The 18,980-nt window shown below is 36.2% G+C and overlaps 1 protein-coding gene across 1 annotated transcript in view; it reads left to right on the top strand.

Annotated features, from left to right (window-relative positions):
- AGPS (alkylglycerone phosphate synthase) overlaps positions 1 to 18,980 on the top strand; it is a 56,448-nt gene that overhangs the window by 19,226 nt on the left and 18,242 nt on the right. The window contains exons 4-13 of the mRNA XM_085227660.1: positions 507 to 627; positions 705 to 779; positions 2,375 to 2,446; positions 3,961 to 4,040; positions 5,470 to 5,550; positions 10,455 to 10,580; positions 12,528 to 12,636; positions 13,061 to 13,188; positions 15,793 to 15,844; positions 18,124 to 18,200. Of these exons, the coding sequence (XP_085083786.1) occupies positions 507 to 627; positions 705 to 779; positions 2,375 to 2,446; positions 3,961 to 4,040; positions 5,470 to 5,550; positions 10,455 to 10,580; positions 12,528 to 12,636; positions 13,061 to 13,188; positions 15,793 to 15,844; positions 18,124 to 18,200 (921 nt within the window). The remainder of the gene's footprint in view (positions 1 to 506; positions 628 to 704; positions 780 to 2,374; positions 2,447 to 3,960; positions 4,041 to 5,469; positions 5,551 to 10,454; positions 10,581 to 12,527; positions 12,637 to 13,060; positions 13,189 to 15,792; positions 15,845 to 18,123; positions 18,201 to 18,980) is intronic.

The raw sequence follows: 18,980 nt of genomic DNA, 5'->3' as shown, positions 1-18,980 counted from the left end.
CTTTAAGATCCTTTTCAACCCAGAGCATTCTATGATTCTTCATCATAGAGCTCACCATTCAACATTCGAAGTAGTTACAAGCATTACACTTATGTTCACAAAGTAAACTAATTGACAAAGTATGTGTTTCTTTAAATTTTGAACTTTATCTACTTAAGGGTCTTCAGTACTGTTCAGGCAGTTGTTTCTCTTAAATCTTGAATGCCTTAAGGCAAGTATTTTACCTAGTATGCACTCATAAGCTTGTTCACTTCTCCAGATTTGTCAGGAAAAGAGAATCAAAATGTGTTATGGAATAAAACTGTATGTGCATCTAGTCAGATGGGTACTAGGCAAGACAAATGGATCAATGGCTGAAGATAAGACAAATAAGTTCTGTATTTCTGATCTCAAATAGCTGTGTTCTGGTATTAAGTTAATGGTAAACCTTTTTTTTTTTTTTAAACTGTAAAGAAATGCTGTAAAAGGGAGCTTATCTTTAATGGAAATATTTTCTTGTGTTGTAGGCATCTTTAAATGTTAATGATGTACCTCCACCTATTGTAAATGAAGAATTTCTTCAGGATCTTAGAGCCACTAAAATCTCATATTCACAAGATGCAGAAGATAGGGTATTCAGAGCTCATGGTAAGAGAAGTTCATTTTTATAACTGTACTTCAGATGCTTCCTCTTTGAACCTGGTTACTTATCGTTTGTTTTTCAGGTCACTGCCTACATGAGATATTTGTACTCAGGGAAGGAATGTTTAAGCGAATTCCTGATATAGTTGTATGGCCTGGTAAGCTTGATGTTTTATTCCTCCTTCTTTCTGATCTGCTTACTAAATTCTTGTGCTCTTTTGTTATTGAGAAGCTGTCTGGCCAACCTCACTCTTTTTTAGAGACCCTAACGGATTTTTGGGGGGTATGGTAATCATGATTTTGTAACATGAAGTCCCATTACTTAATAGGGAAGTAAAATTTATTATTAAATACAAGTGAAATTTCAGATGACAGCTGAATTTGAGACTTCAGTAAGCACAATATAATGTGAAATTGTATATGCACCATGAATAGCTGTCTAAATGGCAGACTAAATCTTGCTGTTTTTGTTTTTGTTTTTGTTTTTTACAAGTATGAGATGGTAGAAGAGTGATTAAATGTTTGCATTAAAAAATTTGACCTTACGACATACTGTACTGAAATAAAATTTTAAAGGTGTAACACCTGTTAACTCCAGTCAAAACACTTCATGAAGGGTGATTGACCTGAAGAAATGACAGTGCAGGCTAGACCTGTTTAAAGTAGAATAATCACTAATGTTGTAGTTTAAAATGTAGCAGAAAATAATGCTTGTTTTTATCAAGTAGAAAAATATGGAAACTTCAACTGATGAAACTTCATCTGCTCATTTGTGAGAATTTTCTAATTGAGTTGTGTTTCTCAGGTCACTAGGATCTACTTTCATGTGCTGTTCTTCAGTAGCTAGTGAAAAAAATCATGTTGCACCTAGGCTGTATGAATCCGACTGTTTTTATAACTTTCTGATGCTTTGAATAGCTATGCTGTCTTAGAAACCCCAAGATTACTCTTAGCTCAGTTTTCTTACTTCATTTGGGAAAAAAAATTACGTGGGTAGCTTAAAAAGACAGTGTAAGATGCATCTGAGTATTTGAGGACAGTTACTGACACGACAGCTGTGGTGGTCATGGACAGCACTTAATCACCACTTCTGTGCAGCTCTGAAAGTAAAATGATTGACTACATTGATCTAAAGCTGCTCTCTATTGCAAGAGCAAAATAGACAGAGTTTGTAAGCCTATTTTTTTTCATTCCTGTTCATTCTCTGCGCAAATTCAGGTACAAGTATATGTGGTCTTTACATGGTGGTACTTTTCCTTGCTAGTGCACAAGCATTTCTGTTTCATCTTTGACCAGATACATAGTGCATTCTGAGAAAGTAAATTTGACCAGCAGCCTTTCTTCTGATGCTGAATGTCATCCAGGAAGATAAAAATTTTTCAACTCTCAGAAAAGATTAATTCAGCTTGAAATGGATTTGAAAAATCTGTTTTCAGTAAAGATTTAATATTAATTTGTTCTCCTGGATTCCTAGCTCAATTCTAACCCATTTGTTAGTCCATCATACCCTGAGAATTCCCAGTAAGTTTCAATCTTTGAGCAGGAGACCAAAGCTATATAGTAAGTTCTTTAAAAGTGGAACTGTTTTATGTCTAAAAGGTATCTTGGAGCTCTTTTTACTTTGGGTCCAGCTTTTTAGTGCCGAACTCTTTGAAACGTCTTCCTTGCTGGTGTCAGAAAGGGATCTGCTGAGTATTTTAACTGTGATATTTAAACAACAGTAACAAGCACAAATTCTGCTTAACTTTTTCAGTTTCCCACGAAGATGTAGTTAAAATTGTGGAATTAGCCTGCAAACATAATCTCTGCATAATACCGTTTGGTGGTAAGTAGTATTAAATATCAAATTTGTTTAACATTACTAGTGCAAAATTATTCCACTAGTATTAAATCACATTTAATTTAATTTAAGTCTGTAATACATAAGTAATAAGTAATAAATAAGTAATACAGTAGGAGACATTACTTTTGGAGTAACCCTTGAATTTTAAATGCTGTCTATTTTCTGTGATCTTGCAGTATTAAAAGTTGCTGTAGTCAGCTGAGCGAAAGTCAGCATGTGTAAAAACACTTTGAATATTAGGAGTGCAAGAGAAGCATGTATGTGAAGTTGAAATATACCTATTTGCCTTTGAACTCTTGTAGGGCTTGAGTCCTTCTTAGTCTAGAGAACTTCTAAGGGGCTTCAGGTTATTAATTATACATTTTCCTCTAAATCTTGTAAGGTAAACTATCTGTTTTTGACTTCGACATCGGGTGACATGAGATGTTGACTTTCATAAGCTTATTTCTGTGATGAGTGTTTTGTCAGGAGCTCTTAATTCTGTGCAGTAAGGCTGTGCCTTGGTAATGTGGTAATCATGCTGCAAGCATGTAGTCCCTGTAGGAAGGATGTTTACTGTTGATAATATAAACATGTCCCTTAAACATTGTATCAAACTAACAAAGTTTGTTTCTCCCAAAAGTGCTTCCCAGATACAGTTGTATGACTGTAGAGAACAGCAGTATTGACTAGTTCTTATTCATTGACTGTGATACGGAGGATCTTCAGATTTTCTTCAAGCCTGTTATATTAAACTATGGGTCAACTCTTTAAGTTGTTTTAGGAGTTAATGTTAAATGAAAACGCTACCTTTCCTATCACTGGAAACAAAAGTGGCTGGTGTTCTATTCTTGGTGTTTTACTAGCTGGCACTGGCACTGTGCATGTAGCTTGGTGGGAATCTTTGTAGCATTCTAGTCTTTTTCTTTTCTTCCTATGGCTTTTGTTGTCTTTGAGAAGCCAAAAACTTTTTGGAGACTGTTCTGTGACATGCTATAGAGATACACTAGAAACCTCCAGAGAAGTTTGATATTTATTTTTATTCATCCATTTTTATAGTTATACCTTTTTCAGTTTCTTACTTGCTTTCAGGTAAGTATTGCATTCCTGTATTATGTAGTTCAGCCAATTTTTTTAGGTAGAAATATAGTGTCCTTTCTAGTGCTCTCAGTAGAGTATATAGAAACCACAGCTATCTCTGTTTCTTGAATTACTTGATTTCTTATCCTTCCCCATTTTAAAGTTACATTCCAGGCTTTACAGTGGCAGATGAGATGGTTGGAATTTCATGATTTGTTATCAAGTGCTGTTAAAGCCTTTTGCCTGTTCCATTGTTGCCCAGATTGTGTGCAACTCTCAATCTGGGAGCAGGGACAGTCTGAGAATACTAATCATTAGCTTTCGAAAAGAGATCTTTAGTAAGTTCAGTATCTGAAAGGAGAGAGAGAAGAATCGGTATGTGGAAGGTGGGGGAGAACTCACCTGAGAATTTTACAATATTCATCCCGTATTTTCAGGAGGAACAAGTGTCTCTAGTGCCCTTGAGTGCCCTGAAGAAGAAAAAAGAACAATTGTCTCTCTGGATACATCGCAAATGGTATGTATCTTTTCCAGGAAAAAAAAATGTTGAAATTTAGATTGTCCTATGTTGCTTTAGAGAAAGGAATCACTAGAGAATGACATCTCCTTCTTTGTTACAAGAACAAGAAAAGATGGAAGTATTAAATTGTACTATAATGATTAAATTAGTACTTCAGTTTAAATGATATTTTTGTTGAAGTTAGTCCTGTACTTCATATGACCTATGTACTTAGAAAAAAAATCCTAATGCTGAGTCTTTGTACAGTTTTACGTAAGAGAAAATCAGAGGAAGTTACTATTCTTGTATATAGGAATTATCTGAGTTAAGTGAAAGGCAGGCAGGAAGTTTTGTTCTTGTAAATTTTAATGTTTTTTGCAGATTTTAAAATAACAGTAATAATAATAACAAATTATATCTATCAGCCTTCCTTGAAGAAATAAGATTTCTATATAAAATGGCACATCTCTAACTCCTTCAGATAGAGATTCTCTTTGAAAACGAGTGATTCTAGCTTTATTTAGGGAAGACAGACACTTGGCACATAAATTATAGAAACGAAAGTAATGTTTCTGTATTCTATTAAGCAATGTGAGTATCGCTTTTTACACTGTAGTCTTTGTTCCAGAATTGGGAAAGTAAAGGGTTGTTGGATGTTGCCTTTTCTGCTGATGAATCTAAATAGTATTCATAATGCTGCTTTTGTTGTTTGTTTTTTTTTTCTGAACTATCAATCCCAGTAAATAACTCATTAATCACTTATCGGGGCGAACTGAAGTTAAAGCCTCTGTGGAATTTTCTCTATAAACAAAGCTAAACACAGATTTATTAGTTTCTTCTTCATGGATTGTCCTTGTTAATAATGATGCTTAGTACTTCTTTTCTTGTTACGTAGAATATCCTGATGGGTCAGTGAGTTTCCCATCAGGTAAAAAGGTATAATCCTTCCCGGTACCTTAAATTTCTTAAGTGCTTCCATACTTTGACATTTTATACCATATTTTACTTCTAATTTAGTGTGTCAAAATCCCAGAGCTGAGCTGGGGTACTTCAGTGCCATCTGTTCAACCTAGGGAGTTTATTCAAGAGTACTTTTCTTGGAGTATGATGTCCAGATATTCAGTCTCTAGCACCTTAAGTTGTACTCATTTTGAAAAATACTGTATTTTAATTTTCATAGTACTTTTGTCTTAATTCTTTCTGATCTTTCTGCTTTGCTTCTGTGAATGTTTCCAGTATGAGCTGATTAATAATGTTACTTATGGCAGAGGCTGTATCAACTCTAACCTGTTGTCTAACTGTGAGAGGGACTGGGGAGGCTTAGCTTCTCCTGCTGTAATAACTTGAATTGTGTTAATGTTAACTTGTATGTCCAGATAGTGTTTATTTCCTTCTCTAATGCTATATGGTCAACAATGATTATTAGTTTTGATTCACTTCTTAACAGAATCGGATTCTCTGGATAGATGAGAAGAATTTAACAGCATGTGTGGAAGCTGGCATTATTGGACAAGATTTGGAAAAACAGGTATTTTTTTATGTTCTGAGATATCTAGTATTTTCTCCATGTTATTCCATGTTGTTCCTCATATCTTGTCTAGGCCACTGAATTCTAGCCTAGTTCTTGTGTTTTCATGCAAACTGTGGTTATTATATTCTTGGTAATGAATCACATCACATAGGAAGCTATATTTGATGCATGTTTTTAAATTACTTTTTTTTTCCTTTTAGCTGTAGACCCCAAATGCCTGTACACCAGTAATTCGTAGGATGTAAAGCTGTGCTTTCTATTTCAGGCCTTAGGCCGTTGTGTTTGTACGATGTGACACTTGGTACAAAATACCAACAGAAGTTTTTAGATTCATTCTGTTGTGCATGCTGTAGTTATTTGGGCCGGAGGTAGTTACTTCAGAAGGGTTGAAGCTTATAACAGTCTTGGTACTGTTGCTGCTGCTTAAGACTGGCTGTGAAAAAGTAGCATAAAGGGAGGAGAATTAACTAAAATAAAGGTCCGGTGAAAAATTACATCACCTTTACTTCTGACTGATCTCTAGTGACTTCTAACTGCAGTCTATCAGGTGAGTCAGAGCACCCTCTCAGGGTCTTTCTCAGTGCTCCTTGATAATCAGCCAAGTTCTGGGGGTTTATTGACTATTCTTCGGGATGTGCAATTCTGCTTACTTAACTTCCAAGACTTGAGTATTTTGATAGGTAATTGCTGTCTAAACTTAGTACCTAAAGGCACTTTATAAATATGCAGAGATTTGAAGGCTGTTTTTAATTTGAACAACTTTTTTCCAGATGATTTTTGGAAAAAAAAAAAATTGTTTAAATGATGGAGCAGTTTATTATGAGAAAGATGATCTTTCCTAACTCTTGTTGTTTTTTTTTTGTTGTTGTTCCTTTATATCATTTAATGTAGTATTTTAACCTTTCCAGTTCTTTTACTATTTAAGCTTGAAATAAATGAAAATCGAGTATATTCTCTCTGTAAAAGATCTTTTTATTTATTTGTTTTCATAGGGTGGTAGTTTGTGATATTTTTTTACTATTCTGTCTTTTAAATGCTAATAATTTTCTTTTTGATCGGAGTAAAGAACAGTATTCCTTTTGTATGGGTTATAATACTGCTATTGTAGTCCTCTTTGAATCCTTTTGATCAGAAAGCTTAGAGTCTTTCATTTGGGTTCTGGACTATGAAAAGAGTACTGATTGTCCATTTGTTCTGTAGTGGAAAATGGACTAGTGTTCTTTCAAAAGTTACTGTGTGTGGAACAACTATTAATACATTCGGAATTTCTGTGCAACTCTCTCAGTGAGCAAAGAATACCAAATCAGATCACCTACTTTGTGTGTTTATATTTTAAAGACTCTTATTGTACAAATTGGAAGTACAGTACTACAGTACTACTACAGTGAAATGTGATTAAAATGAAGACTCCAGGTTAAGCTCAAATTATGCTATGTAAAACAAGCACAATTGTGATTAATGTCAATGCAAGTGTCCACTGAAATACAGATAGAATGCAGTTATACAAGAGTTGCTCTGAAAGTAATATTTTCTATTTTATTATGTTGGCCCATAATGGCAGAGGCAAGATGGTGGTGGTACAGCAGTAGAAGTTGAACCTTCTCATCACTGTTGTTACCCTTTGTTGCCGTGTGACAGATGGCAGCAGAGGGGCAGTCTGATAAAGTGGTGCCTGAGGTGGAAGCCTGTGAAGCAGAGATGTGTCACTGAATTCTTCTGTGCAGACTGAAGTGCACCCACTGACATTGACTGGTGCTTGCTGAACACTTATGGAAATCAACCAGTGGACATGAGCACAGTGGGATGTTGAGTGGTGCATTTCAGCAGTGGTGTGACAGATGTGAAAAACAGGCCATATTCCAGACAGCCCTGCAGATTTTTATGAGCATGACTTGCAGACTTTTGTTCATTGCTAGTGCAAATGCATAGCGGTGGCAGTGACTGTTGAAAAAGAGTGTTCTGTAGCTGAGAATCTTCTCTACCAGTGTTGTTGTGCTCTTTGTATCTGTTGTAGTTTCCATGGAAATAAATAGGAAGTGTTATTATCAGTGTGACCTACGTGTATTTGGACAGTGCAGCAAAGGGAATTGCTTGGAAAGACTGCTGGGTTTGCAGCTTGCTAGTATTAAGTAAGCTTTGGATTGAAGGATCTCAGGAGCATGGAGGGATTTTCGTATCGCAGCAGCATGAGCAAAATAGAGATGAGCAAGGTGGAAAAAAAAGCCCTCAATCTGGAGTAAAGGTGAACACTGTGCACATGTGGCAAGTACAGCTTAATGAAATGGGCAGGGTTTGAAGGGAGGAAATTGAGTTGTGGTGGCAGGGAGGTGGAATGTGTAATTGGACAGAGTCCCTGCTGGAGTGGCAGTAAAGCTAGAGTGGAAAAGGCTTTTTTTCTCAGAGAAACTGTGTTGCTGCAGCAGTAATCAGGAAGTGCAGGAGGGAAATGAATTTTACTTCAAGGCTGGACTGTATTAGCTGTAGAGGTTCTGTTCCTGCAAGCATGCTATGAGATAGTGCTAACACGGATTTTCTTTCTCCTTGGATGTTCGCAGGAGTTTCAAATTCTATTGCTGCATTTGACTTTACCAGCATTATCTAGAAACTGTGAAAAGGTGTGATGCCTCTTACTCTGATTTTTTGAGTGCTGACCTTACTTGGAAGTTTAGCGCACTCACAGTTATTGTGAACTTTACAACTGTAACTAACATCAAGTGCTGAAATCAAATAAGTAAAAGATTTAGAAAACCCAATATTGTACAAAAAAGGTGTTTTTGAATGGCACATTAAAAATAAATATGAATTTCACAAGTATGTGTGAATGTGTAGCTTAATTAAGACACTTTTCTGTGAGATGAGAAGATATATTCATAAATTCATGTATTACAGTGTGCTCTATAGAGGAGCCTCAAGTTGCTTGCTTTTATTAGGAAAGGATGTGGATTAATAGTCAACAGAAGAGAATCAGAGGTGAGGAAGAGTAATGACTCCAGAACAGTTGTTTTTTTTGTGCTTTTTTTTTTTTTTTTTTTTTTACTGTTTTTATGAGTATTATCAAGCAAATTGTGATTTTTTTGTAGAGAAGCCAGTATGTACTCGTGTTTTGGATGAGAAGGCCATGCTGGCCATCCCATCTGGAAAGTGCATAGCACAATCTCTTTTTCCCCTACTCTGTAAGTATCCTTAGCACATACCATTTATGCAGTGGTGTTCAAAGAGTTTGAATCTGCTGCTTTGTGCATGCCCAGTCACTTACAAGTATTCAAAAGCACTGTCCTTTGCAGTGCTTGTGTTTCTGTACGTTGTAGAAGTCAGTAAGCTGTGACTGAAGCAAACTTCTTGTTCTCTTGCAGAATAAGGAGAGTGCAGGAACCCTTCCCTAGTGTGATCAGTAAACATCTAAAGAACACAAGTTCTTCCAGTAAGAGAAAGGACCATGGGCTCAATAAATCACTGTTAGTGTTACACAGAAATAACTTTCAATCACTGAAGTTAGAATCACTTTGTACTACAAAATGTAGTTAATGACCCACATTAAATGTTGTGCTTACAACAGACTAGTTGGACGTAGATTTTTCAGTTGCCCAGTGCAAATTGATAGCCTCAAACACTAACATGGTTATCAGTTCTGGGTCTTTAATTCTTTCTGCCTGACAGCTTTGGTGTTGCAATTCTAAGGGCATCCAATCAACCTCAGGTGCTGTGCAGATGGCAAAGCCAAGCTAATACAGAAAAATGAGAAACAAGTGACTACTTAATGTACAGGAATGCATGATCTGCATCACAAGTAGTTGACAGCTTTGCATACAGGAAGCCCAACCAGATGGCTGTATATTAAAACACATCACTCCTTGAGAGAACTAAGTACAGGCAATTTGCTCGCATTTTCTGCAGACCTGCTGCATATCACATTAGAATGGAAAGAACAAGAGATTAAATGCCTTATTTATTGGCAGCATTTGTGCAAAGTTGGCAGTTACTTAGTTATAATTTTTTTCCATGTGTATCTGAATTCTCACCTTTTTACAAACAACAGAGGTCTTAGTTTTAAAGTATGGAGGAGGAGTATTACAGGCTGATGTGTAGCACAACACATGCACAGTAGGAGCAGAATTAATTTGCATTTCATTTATGTATCAAAGACAAAATTTGTGCCTGAATAATTGAGTGAATCATCTGGATATTCCTTTTCTAAGATTGTGTAGTCCACCTGTTGAAGCATCACCTTCCCTGCTACAACTTAAGGCCTTTACGTCTCTTTACGTTAGTAAATGTCTCGTAATGTTAGTTGACTAATGCTCCTAGATCCTTTTCCTTCATGCAGCATTCCTGCTGTTCTGCGCCAGGTCTGTAGCATTGTGTGGGGTCATTGTGATCCAAGTGCAGAAACCAACACTTTATCTTGTTAAAGTTCACTTAATTAGCCTCAGCTCATCATTCCAACTTGTCCAGATCCCTCCGTAGAGCCTTCCTACACTCGAACAGTTCAGCATTTCCTCCCTCTTTGATGTTATCTTCAAACTTACTGGGGATGCACACAATTCCTCATCCAAATCGTCAATAAAGATATTAAACAAGAGGGGTCCCAATACTGACCCATGGGGAACACCGCTTGTGACTGGTTACCAGCTGGATTTAATTCCATTCACCACCACTCTCTGGGCCTGACTGTCCAGCCAGTTTTTTTATCCAGCTAAGAGGTCACCTGTCTAAGCTATGTGCTACCAACTTCTCCAGGAAAATACTGCAGGAAACAGGCAGATCTGGAGGTCAGGCTGACAGGCCTGTAGTTCCCCATGCTCTTCCAGCCCTACTTTTTAAAACAAGCGAACCTAAAATACTGAGATTTTGAAGTAATAAGCAAATGCAGACTCTGTAAAATGCGTTTTTCCTTTCTTCAGCTTTCTGAAAGTGGCTTCTGTACAGGCCATGAACCAGATTCCATGGAGTTCAGCTCACTAGGAGGATGGGTAGCAACACGAGCATCAGGCATGAAGAAAAACATCTATGGAAACATTGAAGATCTGGTGAATATTTCTAATATTTGTTCTAATTAATTATTCTTCTGATAGGAGGCTTAACTCTTGTAATGACTCATGAGAGGGAGTAGGGAGAGGAAACTGCAGTTCTGTTAATCAGTGATACAGTTTTGTTTTTTACTTGTTCTTGGTATTAGTACTAATTAGTACTGCTAATCTGAAAACTTCAGTTTGATATTTACTAGATAGCTTAAGGAATTGTGTTGATTTATCTTATCCTGTTGCTTTCTTCCACTGTTCACACTCTCTGATAATCTCAGTGTAATAATCCTGTTAAATTTGTAGGGTTTTTCCAACAGTGCATGCTATTTCCTGCTATTCTTAAAGTTGTCCACTGGAATCAATTCACAGCTAATGATTAATTCTTTCTACCATTTCACTTCCCTAATCTAAGTAGGCTTTTTTCAAATCAGTAGACTAGCCTAATTGACCCTGTGTGCAAACAAGAGTGAACTGTAATCCTATTGCATGGTATATCAGAGCAATGAGGAAGGAAGCAAGGGATCAGGAACTGATCAGTATTATACTCTTAATAGTTTGAAGCATTAAAATGGTCCGTCTGTATATTAATGCTAATAAATTTATTTCTAAAACATTTTTTAAATTCAATCTACTTTTCTATTATAGTGAATATAGTGAAGTCAAATCATCACTGTTCAGATTTTTCTACTTCTTTGATTTGAACTTCAACTTTTTCTTCATAGTAGCCCTTTCTTACTTGTTTTTTTTTTTTCCCTTCTTTTTTCTTGCAACACACATTTTTTAATGTATCCCCTATCACCTCAGGCTTTTTCATCACGTTATATTCAGAAACACTTTTGTTCTGTGGACAGACATGACACTTTACTATCAGTGAATTAACTTGGCAGAAAATGTAGTTTTTATTCAGCATGCCTTGTTGAAACTGCTAACACTAACGAAGTATCATCTGTACCCTACTGCCTGAAGCATTACAGTATGGTGTAGTTTTGCTTTGCAGAAAGATATGAAGTACAGAAGGCTTTTCTACCGTGGGAGCAAAACTTCAGGCTAAAACACAGCTTCTGAAATTTTCATTAGGAGAAAACTGGTTTCAAAGTTGATTCAGAGCAGTTTTTGAGCTTCCTGATGTAACAGTGAGAAAGTTTCTGGCAAAGTGTTATCATCTGAGAGATTTTTATATCTAGAAACAATGTTAGGTATGCTCCCTAAAATCCACTTGTTGCATAATAAACGGTTTACAAAATGCATATAATGAAGTTCTCGAACAGGATGTAAATTACTCAGTTACCTGAATATTTTAAAGGCAGTAGTTGAAATCCCACTAATTTGTCTGTATTTGGAAGTTTCACTTACACCAAGGAATTTTGTTGCTTTTTTCTTTTTTTTTTTTTTTTTTTTTTTAAGAAAGAATTGAATGGGCGGGAAAAATAGCTTACATATGTATCATTCTTATGGAAGTGTTAATATTGACAGTGTGTTTCACAAAAATTTTCTTCTTCCTATTAGCAGTATTTCTGTCACAACTGATTTCTGGATCAGATTAGCTTCATCAAGTAGCAGTTCTAATGGAAAACTTAAGCAAGAAAGAATATTCCTTCTGCTGCAAGCCCTTTTTTTTTTTTTTCTTTTCCCTTCTGAATTCTGAATATGTTCTGAATTTAAATACTGGTGTTCAAGGAGAGCACTTTCCATGCTGAGGAAAAAAAACAGTCTTAGTGGGTACGTCTGCACGTGGCCAACAATTGATTTGATTTGGCATAGAATTGGGTGCAATCTGTTGTGGGCAAACCATGCTGCATCAAGTTATCCCAAAAGTTTCTGGGACTGCCTACAGGATGTATAAAGTCTGCAGAGCTGAACTGCATCAAGCATAACATGCATTTTGAAGAAAATAAATGTCATACAAAAATGCTTAATGCTGGTATGTATAGTCATTGTTTATTGTTTAAACAGGTGATTCATATAAAAATGGTAACTCCCAGAGGAATAGTTGAAAAAAACTGTCAAGTACCTCGCATGTCAACAGGACCTGATATCCATCACTTTATTATGGGATCTGAAGGTAATTTCGTGTAACTGCACTTAATTCGGCTTCTGTAATGGCTTGCTCATTTGAGCATCTTTAATGCTATGGCTTCCAGTGTGTCTATGGATGGTGTTCTGTAGGTGTTATTTTTTTCTGTGTGTTGGGATAATACAGTGAGGCTTTCTTTTTTAGGGCTGAAGTTATGCAACTGGACAGTGCTTAAAATAGATCTGTGGAGTGACTATATACATCTATTAACAGACATCATGACTTAAAGGCTGCTTGTAGGAATTCACCTTGTAAATTATCAGGAATAAATTTCTCTTTTACTGCAATACTGAATTTTTGGCATTTCTAACTTGTGTTAACTGAGAACATCCTGCTAAACGGTTGTTGGGTGATTTGCAAGAATTGCATCTTGTAGCACTTTACAACTGAGCTTTTCTTTCTTTTCCTGAAGGAACTCTGGGAGTGGTTACTGAAGTTACGATAAAGATTCGGCCTCTTCCTGAATACCAGAAATATGGCTCTGTGGTCTTCCCCAACTTTGAACGAGGGGTGGCCTGCCTAAGGGAAGTGGCAAAGCAGGTAAGGAGAAGCTTCGTGTTGAATTCATGCGAGTACACTAATTCTAACCTTGTCCAGGGGCTAAGACTAGGAGTGTGCTGGTGCTCTGGTCTTAGGTATTGATTACTGGAAAGTAATTGAGATGATATGAATGATTTAAGAATATATGGCCACTGAGGCTTTTGGAAATGATGCAGTAAAGGATTGAGCATATTTTTCATTTGTTCAGTATTCTGAACCAAATTGTGGGTATGCTTTCCAATTTTTATTTTTTTATTTTTAGGGTTAGCATATCCCAGCACAGAGATTTTGGCTTTTTATCTCCTTCAGTGGAGAGTTTAATCTGGAGATTTATTCACAAATATGTAAAAGCGACCAGTATTTAAAGAAATTAAGTTGCAGCAGACAAGTAAAGAGCAGTTGATTTCTGATTCCAAAGTGATAAAGGAACAACAGTCATGCAGTGGAAGGATGTGGCTGTGTATGCAGGGTGCAGAGAATGCTTCTTGAACTCACTGCTGCACTTCAAGCGAGCTGGATATTCTGAGGCAGAACTGTACTTAGACTTAAGTGTTTAAGTAGAGCCTTCTGAACAGCATGGTCAGACAATAGAGAAGTGGGTTTCAGGTAGCAAAACTTGAACATCGGTATCCAAATTATGTTATACATTTCTCAATACCTGCGCTTTCAAGCAAGTCTTGCACTGGCTAGCCTCCTTTATGATTCCAGAATAACTTTTCTTGGCGCTGTGCAAAATGTATTAAATCACTTCAGTGAACGGAGGAATATATATCCTGAGTTGGGGAAGTAATATCAGAAATGTTTTAGGTAATGCCAAACTAAATACAGCTTTATGTATTTCCAGTGATGGGTCTAAATTAATGACTTAATGTTCCAAGTCAGTTGTTCAAACTGGTATGTGACTGACACGTATATGCTAGTTATCAGCACAGTTCTTCTGTCACATGCTTTTACTGCCGGCGCTTGTTCTTCCTATTAAAGGCATCTAAGCAACCTAAGAATGCTTAATTGTACAGTTGATCAATGTTTTAAGTTGATTAAGGAGCTAGCATTTTTTTCCTCAAGTAAGGGGTTAAAAGAAAAAAAAAAAATACAGTGTTAGCCACTTACGTTGCTCAGTTACTAAGCTTCTGTTGCTACTACTGTTTTACTGTTTATTTAAGTCTGAACTACTTATTCCTTTCTTCTGGTGTCTGCTTGTAGCAATTACAATGATCTCCTACTGAAAAACTGTTGGTTTTTTTTTTTTTTGGTCTTTGTTAATCTGTTTTTAAAGAATAACCAACTTGCAGGTTGTAGGCTAGGTGGGGGTCAGTAAAACTTCTCACCCAGCCTTTTTTTTTATCAGCCTGCCAGGTAAGATTTTTTTGTTTCTTCTTTCTGCCCTCTTTTGCAGTTGTGTGACAAAGTATGCTTTAACAATATGATACAGAGTGAACGTATCAAATTAAGCGATAGGAGAATACTTTTATATCCACGTGATTAGATGAAGGCTAGCCTAAAATTCAGACTTTGTTGTATTTCTATGGCCACATACTGCATGATTGGACACTGCCATCTCAGGTTACAGGCTGTGAGCATATACATATCACCCAGAAGGTTGTCAGTTGAAGGCAACTGCTCTTACTGGTCTCCGGATTTTTGTGCAGTGCAGTCTAGATTGGTTCCAGACACAGACTTTAATTGTTATCTGTTCACAGAACGTTATTATAGTGGGGTTGGATGATGTTTTTTCCTCATAGAAGCCCATATGGTGATATTCTTTGGGTTTGTGACCAAAACAGTATTGATGACACACTGATGTGTTAGCTGTTGTCAGTGCATAAGCACTGTTTAACAAGGCTCGTTTCTCGTGCTGTTCTCTGAGTAGTTTGTAGGTGAGCAAAAAATTTGGAGGGAACACAATCAAAACAGTTGACTCAAATCAATGGAACAGCTATTCCATACCACATAACGTCAAGGTCAGCAATAAAACTGGTGGGAAGTTTGTCAGGGGTTACTGTTACTTGGGGAATGTCTGGTCACTGATTGACTGATGGTGAGCAATTGCTTTTTCATCACTTGTTTTCCTTTCTTGTTTGGGGTGGTTTGTTTGTTTGTTTTCCCTCTTTTACTTTATCCCAACCCACAAATTTTCTTGCTTCTATCTTTTTGGAGGAAAGCAAGTGAGCAACTGTGTTATTTAGCCATCTACAGGAGCTAACTAGGAACAATTTTCAGTGATTTGTAATGATGTGTATTTATGATTGCATAGCACTATCAGCTTGATACTCTAATTAAATATATTTTAGCGCATTATGGCAATTTAGAAATGCACTCTATACATCACAGTCAAAGATGTTGGGACTATGTCCGTGTTGGTTGGACGTTAAACTGAATATTCTCAATGCATTTTATCGAAACATACCTAATAGAAATTGCTTCTCAAATGAAAACAAGTTTACCATCACCACTTTTCAGTGATGATAATATCGATAGATCTCTGATACCAAATTTATTTCTTGTGTGCTGTTTTTAATGAAAATGTCACTGTCATGAATTTCAGCACATCTGTTCATAGACTTTTTATCCTTTATTTTTCTTATTTCCCCAACTGCCCCCAAGAGATGTGCTCCTGCATCAATTCGCCTTGTCGACAACGCACAGTTTCAATTTGGTAAGTAGATTTTCTCAGATGACTATTTTTTCCAAGGACTTTGATTTTATTTTTTTTTTCTTTTTAGAAGGAAGTCTAAAAAGTCCATCTTACTCGGGAGTTCATTTCCTCAAAGCTAGACAAAGAAGGTGGTGATCTCTACATTGAAATTCCTAATGTTATAACTTGTACTTTCAGAAATGGAAGTCTGTCTACCTCTGGAAAAATGCTACTGACAATAAGTTAGTAGAAAGCCATGCTGCATATAAAGATGCATAAGATTTTTTGCAGTCTTTCCATTAACAGTGCATAGCCTACTGGGAAGGTTAAAATACTGGAGATACTGCTTCTATTTTATTCTAAAGGAGTAGAAATGATTGTTTCGTAGTATACTGCTTAAAATATTTTGTTGTGAAGAATATTAATGACAGGTCAGGTATCAGAGTAGGGTGAGATTCAGAAGGCAGGCATCTTATTTTATAGTTAAGTTATTTGGTTAAAATAGATTGGTCTACATTTCCTAATTGCGTCACTGGCTGTGTTCCTGGGAAGTGGTGATTTATTTTGAAAATTCTCCAGTATGGCAGTGGTTTGTGTGTGTGTGTGGTGGGGGGGGGAAGAGGAGCAATGGAACTTGTCAAAAATGAGGGCTGTTTTGTTTTGTTTTGTTTAGATCTGTGCAAACAGAACTAAGCTATAGGTTAAAGTCAGTGAAGCTACTAGAATTTTACAAAATCCAGAGAAATAAGTTGGGCAAGGTCAGACATGCAGAGCAGCCATTTTTGAGCCCTTCTTAAGGGAAACTTTTGTTTTCAACAGTAGAAGCTTCAGCAAAAGATATGTTCTGGTTAGGGCACCGTTGAGAACCTGAAGTTGTACTACCCAGAAAGCTACTGGTAATGGAACTTGAAGCACTTGCTGAGGCCATACAGTTCTGATTGTGCACAGATTACAGTGTGGAGCATGACCTTAAAATCTTCTGTTAATACTACTAAAACAAGACAGAGTTTCTGAAATCTGTTTTGGATAGAATCCTCTGTAACAAATGTTAACTTTAACTGGCATTAATCTGATGATGAGAAAGCTGAACTTTGTTTCAAATGGAAATAAACATATCTGTAAACCTGAGAACTGAGTAAGCATTGCTGCTTGATTTGGTCATCTTTTTGTGCTGTACTCGTTCTCACAAACATATATAATAGAAAGTGGATGCCTTTTTTTCAATTGGGAAAACGTTTGACCAATTATAAGCTTTAAATCCAACACTGGATTTGGCTTTGACCTGAGGTTGCAATTTATGCAGTAAAAGATGCCCAAGGTGCCTCTAAATTTTTCTTGTGGTTTTATTAAGTAGAATTATCATCAGTTTTTATGGATTGTGGTTTAATAAATTAACGCCCTTTTCTTATTTGCTGCTTTTTTGTGTCTTCAGTTTAGTGTGCTTAGAGGCATATTTCTTGGGGTTTACTCTTATCTTCAGTGAGAGCTCTCTTTACTGAAGAGGAAAGGAGACTAATGAAGTACTGAAGTTCATGCTTTATTCAGGGGAAATACTTTGTGAAGTATTTTAGAAGGAAGTATCGTGTAAATGGTGCATAACTTTTTTTATGAATTGGGCTCACAGCGTGTAGACCAGATGCGAGACTCTTAAAATGAAGCAGTAATGGGAGTTCAGAAGTTGCTTGTGACTGAAAACAATGGAACAAACAGTAAAAGGCTTTCATCTCAATTTAACTTAGTCCTGAGGCAGAGATGTTAATTTAACAGACTCCAAGACACCATTTATGTACCCTGGTAATTTTAGTTCTCCATATGTGATTAAGGAAGTAATTACTAACTTTATGTAGAAAATTTTGCACAAGTGACATAACCATTAAGAAAAAATTGCTTAACTCCTAACTTGTACCATTTTTTTGCTATTGGTTTCAATGGTTTTGGCATAACTTTAAGAAAAAGGTCAGTGGTTTTGCTCTGTTTTATAGCATGAAACTAATGAAGTGCTCTTTCGAAATTTTCCATATGCAGAATACTTGTGAAGATCTAAACTAGGATAGCTTTAATTAAGTGTCAAATGGAGTATTTGTGCACAGTTGCATGTATGCCTCTTAAAAAATTAATAAAAACCTTTCCTTAAAGTTCCTCCTAAATTAGTTGAGAAAGGTTCCTTTGATTATGACAGTCAAAGTGCTTGAAATGATTCTTACAACTTTATGTTCCAAGCTTTTTTTTTTGCCCTTTGAAGTAACAATTTTAAAGAATATGGAGTGCTTTAACATGCTTTTTTCTGCTTTTTTCCAAAGGTCACGCTCTTAAACCACAAGTTGCTTCCATTTTTACATCATTTTTGGATGGACTGAAAAAGTTCTACATCACAAAGGTAACTGTTCTAAGGTTTAATATTGCTTAGAACTTTGTATGCTATCCATAGAATTTGAGACTGCAGTATACTGTCTCTAATGCAGCTCTTAGTTTCTGTATAATGATGTAGAATCAGCTAGAGAATCTCAAGGTAGTTTAATCCAAAATAAGATGATTTGCTTGAGGATTTACTCCATAAGAGATGTTCTCACAGATGTTTTCATCAATTGTATCCCTAAACTAAAGTATCTTCTCTAACAGTGAACTGGTGACAGAGCAAGACTGGTACCAATTTACCTAGCTTGCAGTCCACTGATCACCAGTTAATCCCAATGGATTGAGGCTAGCATTTTAATTTCTTCTCAGATTTTTTTTTGAAGATGTGATCTACTTAATTATCATGCTAAACTAGAATTTTGGAAGAACCTCACAAAATTTGAACTGCCATACAAATATGGTTCCTGTCTTCCTGAAATTCATCCCAACGAATACCACTTCTTAGTCTAGAATGATTTTACCTAAAATTTCATGTTATTTTTTTCAAAATCAACTAGGGAGTTCCTGCAAATATGTGTATTCAAATAGTGTCGTCTTGGATTTAAATAACTTTCAGATAGAGAGAGGAGGTGAACATTGAATTCTGACCTGATATTATTGAATGTTTTCAAGGAGTGGCCTTTCTTGAAAGCCATCATCTGGAGTAGAGAAAGCAGTTTTAATGATCATGAGATCATATCATATTTACTTTACCTACAGATTGGCCCTGTAAATCATGTTGTGCTCTTTACAGTTAGTGATA

Source organism: Meleagris gallopavo, chromosome 7 (assembly GCF_905368555.1).
Source record: "Meleagris gallopavo chromosome 7, MGAL_WU_HG_1.1, whole genome shotgun sequence".
Lineage (NCBI taxonomy): Eukaryota > Metazoa > Chordata > Aves > Galliformes > Phasianidae > Meleagris > Meleagris gallopavo.
This window is presented reverse-complemented; position numbering and strand designations above follow the sequence as displayed.